The sequence below is a fragment of the Columba livia genome, chromosome 8, assembly GCF_036013475.1.
Source record: "Columba livia isolate bColLiv1 breed racing homer chromosome 8, bColLiv1.pat.W.v2, whole genome shotgun sequence".
Taxonomy (NCBI): domain Eukaryota; kingdom Metazoa; phylum Chordata; class Aves; order Columbiformes; family Columbidae; genus Columba; species Columba livia.
The window spans coordinates 14,145,466-14,152,676 of NC_088609.1; the positions used below are offsets into that span (position 1 = coordinate 14,145,466).

The following is a 7,211-nucleotide window of genomic DNA, read 5'->3' on the forward strand; positions in this document are numbered from 1 at the left end:
CAGAGCTCGCTGCAAAACTTGGAAGCCGCGAGCGTGCGTTCAGCACCGCGTGGGCTGGCGGCGGCTCTGGGAGCCGGCAGGAGCTGTGAAATGTTCCGAGCTTTTATTTTTGACTCTGCCGTTCCCTGTGTAGGTACATTAGGGGAGAGGCATCTGAAAAGGCTGCCTTCCCCTGGGGAAGCGCTGGGCTTCCCAATCTGGCACCTGCTGGGTGCTGCCTCCCAGGAACAAGCACAGGCAACCACCAAAAATATCCAACCAAACCCAGCAGCCCCTCACACCTTGTGTGCCCAGGACTTTTTTTTTTTTTAAGCTTTGCATCAGAACCTTCCCAAATGCTCCTTAAATTATCCCAAAGGACAGCAGAGTATCCAGCCAGGACATCCCGGCATCCTGACAACAGCTACTTGTTACGCACCAGCGATGAATCATCTCTTACAGCTGGTGGCTGCTGCCTTTTTCCCTTTAATAGTTGCAGCTTTAGCTCTGCAGAGGCCAGAGTTAGGTTTGCCAGTGCCTTGATGAAGAGGTTTTGTAGCTCGCTGGATTTCAGCAGCATCTTGCCAGTGCTCAGCATCCAGGTCGCTCAGCACAGCTGCGTTCCCTCCCTGAGCATCTTTCAGATGGCTTCCTTTTCCAGCCTTTCGGCTCCAATTAAAAACACTTTTTTTTTTTTTGAACAAGGCATTTGTTGCTACTATTCAGTGTAAATGGCTGGAATTTCGATCAATTAAGGACTTGCTGGTAATTTGTTTGGGGAAAACCCTCTTCTGCCTCTTCAAAACAAACTTTGGCATTGCCCTCAGCAGAGCACCGTGCACCCGTCCATCCGTGAATCAGGGAAAGAATCGACAGTTCTGAAGTATTGCACTTGAAATCCAGCTCAGAGTGCTCTGAGGGGCTGCGAAATAGGAAGCAGCCTGCCATGCCCCCTCCTGCCCTGGCAATTTTATCTCTAAATGGCAGAAATGCAGCCCAAAAAGATGCATCACAGCAGCGTGACCTAAATCTGGCTGCTCATTGCCTGGAGGGCACAGGGAGCAAAGCACAGACCAAATGGAGCACAGCATTCAGGGAATTCCTTCGCTGCCTTGGGCTGGGCTTTGTACTAGAGCTAGTTTTAGGAGATGAGGGGTGCAGATCTGAGGCTGCCTGTCCAGGCTGGAGGCTAAGCTGGGCTGAACTAAGCCAGGAGTGGAGCCCCAAGGGGCTGCCTGTCCTAAGCCGCTCCCCAGGGCTGCAGACCTGCTCGGGGGCTGTAGCAGGGAGCTGGGAAGCACCAGGAAAATATGCCTGGCTTGGTTTTCCCTGCTCCAGCCATCATCCTGGGAGCAGGGGCTGGATGCTCTGTCTTGGGGATGCTCGCGCAGCCTTTTCCTATCCTTGTTCTGCAGCAATAGCCTTCCAAGCATGACCTTCTTTTCTCCTCCTGACCTTGTTTCCTCCTGTGCAAAAACACAAACCCAAAAAGCTGTTGCTGTTTTCCCTCCGACAGCATGGCGTCAGAGACCAGGGGGGACTTCGGGGCTCAGCCTGGCTCCGTTCCATATTTAGCTGCCAAGGGATTTTTTATAAATGCAGTTGCTAACTGCCTGTACATTCATCATAATCTAGGGGTTTTTTTAAAGCTCATTTTTGCAAATTAACCCTCTGGTTGTTTTGTTTGTTTGTCGTTGTTGTCTTTTTTCTTTTACCTTCTCTTGTTTTCTCCATTTTCCATTCTCATTACAGTATACTGACCATTGCTTATTGTTGCAGAACTACGGCAGCGGCATGAGACCTCCACCCAACTCCCTTGGTCCCGGCATGCCTGGAATTAACATGTAAGGCAAAACCCATGCCAGGGATGTTTCACTGCCAACTCAGGCTTTGTGGGATCGTGTGGCTAAAACACGTTATTTTATTTTTTCCTGTTTAATTTTGACCCCAGGGGGCCGGGAGCCGGCAGACCGTGGCCGAACCCCAGCAGTGCTAACTCAGTGAGTATCATGCAGTCCTTGAAGCAAGAGCAGGTCTGGTCAGGGACCGTCCCACGAACAGGGTGATTCCTCGTTAATTGAATCATGCTAACGAGAGGGTGTTCCCCAGGCTGCATCTAAAACCTAAACGCTGCTCCCATGCTGCTCTCCCTGCAGTGGGGTGCAGCTATGGGGGCTGGTGGGCCCTGGGACCCCCATCCTGGCTGGGCAGGGGGGCTCTTGGCTGTGCCCTGCTGGGGTCCAGCCCACAGGGGCCACTGTGCACCCCACAGCTGAACCCGGCTTCTCTTCTCTGTATAGATCCCATACTCTTCTTCATCACCTGGTACATACGTGGTGAGTCCTCCCGCTCTGTCTGTTTGTCCTGTCATTGGGGTGCAGAAATCAGAGGATCATAAGAATAATTTGAATCAGAAGGGACCTTCACAGCTTATCCAATGCCACCCCTGCCATGAGCAGGGACATCTTCACCAGCTCAGGTTGCTCAGAGCCCCATCCAGCCTGGCCTGGGATGTCTCCAGGGATGGGGCATCCACCACCTCTCTGGGCAGCCTGGGCCAGGCTCTTACCACCCTCAGTGTAAAAAGTCTCTTCCTCATGTCAAGCCTGAATCTCCCTTCTTTTGGTTGCTTAGATGAGTTTTAGGTTAGATTAGATTGAATTGTTTAGTTTAGATGTTACCGCATGGGGAGCTCTTACAGTTTGCGGGGAATCAGTGCTGTGGTGGGGGCCAGGCTGGGCTTGGGGTGCAACATCTGACCGAGGGAGGTGTTTGCAAACGTGGGGAGGTGCATGATGCTGGTGTTGGCATGGCTGACCCTCTCTCTGTCGTCTCTCCGCAGGGCCCCCCTGGTGGTGGCGGTCCTCCGGGAACACCCATCATGCCCAGTCCCGCAGGTACGAGCCTCTCCAGCCCCCCCTCACTAGGGTCACCTCCCCATGGGCTCCTTCCCCTGCCCAGAGACCCCCCCATCCTGGGGCTGTGCCACTGCGCACGGACAACCCCTGCCCAACTGGCAATAACCAATTTATGTAGCTTTTGCTTTTCTGGGGAGCAAGCAGCATGGTCTGCTTGGCTTTAGGGTGGGATTCGGGGATGTTCCTATATACCCCTGTATCCCCCTATGGATTTGGATGGGGGGGCTCGGAGTACTGCATGGCAGGGAATTAACTCACCGCGCTTCCCAGCCAAGAGTTGAATTATTTTTCACAGTTGAGTTTCTGTGATTAAAAACTTTGTGGATCTTCATTAAATACAAATTAGCCAGAAAATGGTGGTACTTAGAGGGAATTTTAGGTGATAAAATACAAAAGAATGAGTTCAAGTGGCATGAGTTTGTTTTAATTAAGAAATGAATTAATCACCCGACTTACTGGGCTTCACTGTTACACAGATTCAACAAATTCAAGTGACAACATCTACACAATGATTAATCCAGTACCACCCGCAGGCAGTCGATCGAATGTAAGTCTGCTTTCTAATAATTTACATATCAGATACCATAACAAATCATAATTAACTTCATCAGTTGTGAGTAAAGCAGTTTAATTGATTTCAGCCATTTGTTACAAAACAGAAATAAAACAAACCATCAAAAAGCGATTAACTCTTCCGCAACTTTGTTAATTTTTTATGCTTATTAAGAGAGTGGCGGTCCTGCTGCTCTGGCCGAGGTGGTGGCAGCTGCATGTCCCACGAGATGCTATGTTTTCTGGGATGTGGGCAGACGTTAAACCTCTTTAAATACTAGTTGGAGGGAGCCCTCTGTGCTGCCATGGGTCTGGGTCTGCCTGCACCCATCCAGCCAAATTTTATAGGTGAAATCACAGGACCGTGAGTCCCCAGACGTGCCCCTTGTCCCACCTCTCACCCCACTCCAGAGGGATGGCTGGGGAGGGGACGGTCCCCAGGAACCACTGGGGCCATGGCACATGTGCAGGGTGGTTTTGTGGCTGATTTTGGGTTTTATCACCTTTTTCTTCCGTAGTTCCCGATGGGCCCTGGCTCTGACGGCCCCATGGGCGGCATGGGCGGCATGGAGCCCCATCACATGAATGGATCATTAGGTGAGCACCCATGCATTAGGTGCCCCCCACTGTGCCCTTGCTGTATGGGGATGCCAGCAGAGCATCCCAGTGCCTACCTCCGGTTTGGGCCAGTGCTCGAAGCAGAGCCTTTGGCTGGAAGGGGGGTCTGGAGGGGAGCAGGCCAGGGGGAAGTAGGGGCCATTGCTTCATGCTCAATAAGGCTGTTCTCCTTTTGTGTCCCCTGGTGCAGGGTCAGGAGACATAGATGGACTTCCAAAAGTAAGTGGCACTGGGATGGCAGTGTGACCCTGATGGATGGGGGCACACTGGGGGGAGCTGACTGGGGCAGGTGGGGCTCTGTCCTGCCCTCGTGGTGTTTTGAGGGGTGAGAAGACCTGCTCACTGCCTGTCCCTTGACATCTCCTGCAGAATTCTCCAAACAACATAAGTGGCATTAGCAATCCCCCGGGCACTCCAAGAGACGACGGGGAGCTGGGAGGCAACTTTCTCCATTCCTTCCAAAACGACAATGTGAGTTAGTGCCTCCCTGGGGATGGGAGGGATGGTCCCCGGTGCATCCCGGCATGGGGGTGGGTGGATTTGGTGATGGGTGCCTTTTGGAAATGGCTCGTGCTGCGTGTGAGCTGCTCTGGGACAAAAATGGGGAGGAAGAAATACGCTCTGGGGTGCAAGCTTGGGTCCTTGGTGGGATGGGGGACCCAAGGGACCAAGGAAGTGGGGAGAGGGTCCCACAGGATGGAGGGGAGAGGATCCCATGGGATGGAGAGGAGCTGGCACAGGTGCAGCCGGCTGTGCTGGCCGTGCCAATCCAAGGTGTTCTGCGTGGCTGCAGACATCCCTCCTCATCTTCCTCTATTAGCAGCATATACACACACGCATGTTAATTATTTGTTTTAAATTGCATCTCACCCCATACTGTTCTGCTGATTTTCTCCATGGAAAGGCAAGTTACGGAGCAGATTACACCCTGATAAATTCAAGTCTCCAGTGTATCCTCTCCTCCTGATTTATTCGATCCAATTAGGTCGCTGCGTAGTTGTCATCAGCCTCCTCTTACATCCCCCTTCGGCCTGGGGGTTTCTCACCCTGGCTCTGTCTCTCTTTCCAGTATTCCCCCAGCATGACGATGAGTGTGTGATTTCCCTCCCCCTCCTCCTCTCCAGGATCAAGAGAGTCAGCTGCCGTTTGGAGGATCTCAACGAATTATGCAAGAAGAAGAAGAAGAAGAAGCTAGGTGTATGGGCAGGGAGACGCGTGGCGGGGGCCAAAACCCCAGGTTTAGTTTCATGCAATAAAAAGGCCGAACTTTTTATTCCATAAAACATGAAGGACAAAACTTAAAATATTTCAAGACATGACAAGACCCTTCTTTGTGCAGAAGGGTTTATATATGTACATGACACTTCTTTTTGGAAACAAACGGAAGCCTCTAGCACCCAACTCCGATCTCTTTGCTTTGTTCTTTTAAATAAAGACAGAAACCGAACCTGTTGTATGTTTGTGCCGTGCGACACCAGGAAGCTAGTCTAGATGTGAAATCTCATGTTGTCTCTGTTGTAGTCATTTTTTTAAATAAACTGGACAGTTTACAATGGTGGTTTTCGTTCAGAAGGCCTGTTTGCTTTTTTTTGTTTGTTTGGGAGTTTTTTTCCTTCTATTTTTGTTGGGGTTTTTTTTCCTCCTTTGGTTCATTTGCAGCACAACGCTTCCTCCTCCAGTTAACAGGATCTGCTTTGGGGAAGAGACTCCACCACCTCGTTATAAACTTGTTAATGCAGGTGACCCCTTCTAGGATCACATCCTTGAATGAACCGTGATCTTGCTCTCTGTGACTGTGGCATGCACTGTGTTAGTCTTTCTCCCCTCTCTGAGTACAAGAAGAAATCTCTGTCCCTCCCTTCCCCAGAGTCCTTCAGCTGGTTCACTGCAAAAATTGATTTTTTAAAATATTTTTTCTTTTTAAATCCACTGAACGAAAGGGTTAATCTGACCTAGGACTTTGAAACTGTGATCTCCAGCTAACTTTGGGAGTTTTGGGGGGGGGATTTGTTTTGGGGGAACTTTGGGGGGGGTTTCTTTTCTTTAGAGATGTGCTCTTGTCAGGGTTTCACTTATCTATGATTTGGAACTGGATGGAGATATTTTTTAAGGAATTCTTGTTGTTTAAAATGTAACCTTGCTATTCTGTAGGCTCGCTCTGTAATGAGAAAATAAAAATTAATGGCAAGCATTGGAGGCCCTTCCTTCTGGTGGGAGAGGAAGGGACGAGCCGAGGCGGCGGGTTGGGATCTCTGTACATGGCACTACCCTGTAGTTTGGTCTTTGTTTTTCTCCAGCTTCCATTTCTGCTCCATGTATATCATATTCTGTAAAATATTCTCTCCCTTGGATTTGACCTTTGTGCGGATTATTGAAAGCATTGTATCTTGTTTCAGTGTTTTTTCTTACCTTGTAGTCTGGTTCGAAAATTACCGAGAGGGGAAAAAAAAAAAAAGTAATTATTATACATTGTAGTTTGTGTACGATATTTGTTGATAATGTTTTATTAAAGGGATGTCTTTTTTCCGCACCCCTTCATTGAAATGTTTTTGAGGAATATTTGGCTTGTTTTTATTATTCTAACTGCAAGACATGAGATGACAAAACGTTTTTTTAGTGTGTAATGCGGAGTTGTTTTTTTTTTTAATGTTTGCCTTCTTTTTCCCAGGCATTTTAATTGTGCTTTACCTGTAGAAGGTCTCTGGGGGGGAAGGGCGGGGGGGGGGATGGGGGAGGTCCAGGGGTGTCAGTCTCATAGTTACAGTCAGGTTAATATTTTCCAAGTAACGCTGAGAAATAACTGCAGATTTGTTGCATTGCGAATATACCCGGGGGCTCCCCAAGGGGGCAAGTTTTTATCTTTTTCTGCCTTACATCTTGTTCAGGTTTGGGATTTTTTTTTTCTTCTCTTTTTTTTTATTTTGTTTTGTTCTGACGTGAGGAAATGAAAGGACCGGTTTTAATGTATTTTAAAATGAATAGCTAAATTATTGTCTTCATTGGTATGGGATGGTTTTTGGAATGAAGTGGTTCTCCCCCTCCCCCCCCCCCCCCCCCCCCAATACTGTAATAAATATCAACATAAACATTTTATTTCAGTGCGCTGCAGTTTGTTCCTGGTGTTTGTTGCCAGACCCCCAGGCC

At 49.1% G+C, this 7,211-nt stretch overlaps 1 protein-coding gene across 4 annotated transcripts in view; it reads left to right on the forward strand.

Moving 5' to 3' along the window:
- The window catches only part of SSBP3 (single stranded DNA binding protein 3), a 52,087-nt gene extending 45,490 nt beyond the window's left edge, over window positions 1–6,597 (forward strand). For 2 of the 4 annotated variants that reach the window (XM_065072120.1, XM_065072124.1), the window contains 9 exons: window positions 1,759–1,823; window positions 1,931–1,979; window positions 2,280–2,315; window positions 2,822–2,876; window positions 3,374–3,444; window positions 3,968–4,046; window positions 4,258–4,286; window positions 4,437–4,538; window positions 5,192–6,597. In XM_065072120.1, the coding sequence (XP_064928192.1) occupies window positions 1,759–1,823; window positions 1,931–1,979; window positions 2,280–2,315; window positions 2,822–2,876; window positions 3,374–3,444; window positions 3,968–4,046; window positions 4,258–4,286; window positions 4,437–4,538; window positions 5,192–5,323 (618 nt within the window). In that variant the 3' untranslated portion in view covers window positions 5,324–6,597. Of the gene's footprint in view, window positions 1–1,758; window positions 1,824–1,930; window positions 1,980–2,279; window positions 2,316–2,821; window positions 2,877–3,373; window positions 3,445–3,967; window positions 4,047–4,257; window positions 4,287–4,436; window positions 4,539–5,136 lie in introns of all 4 variants that reach the window. The other 2 variants (XM_065072123.1, XM_065072121.1) reach the window with 1 other exon arrangement.
- The last annotated feature ends 614 nt before the right edge of the window (window positions 6,598–7,211 follow it).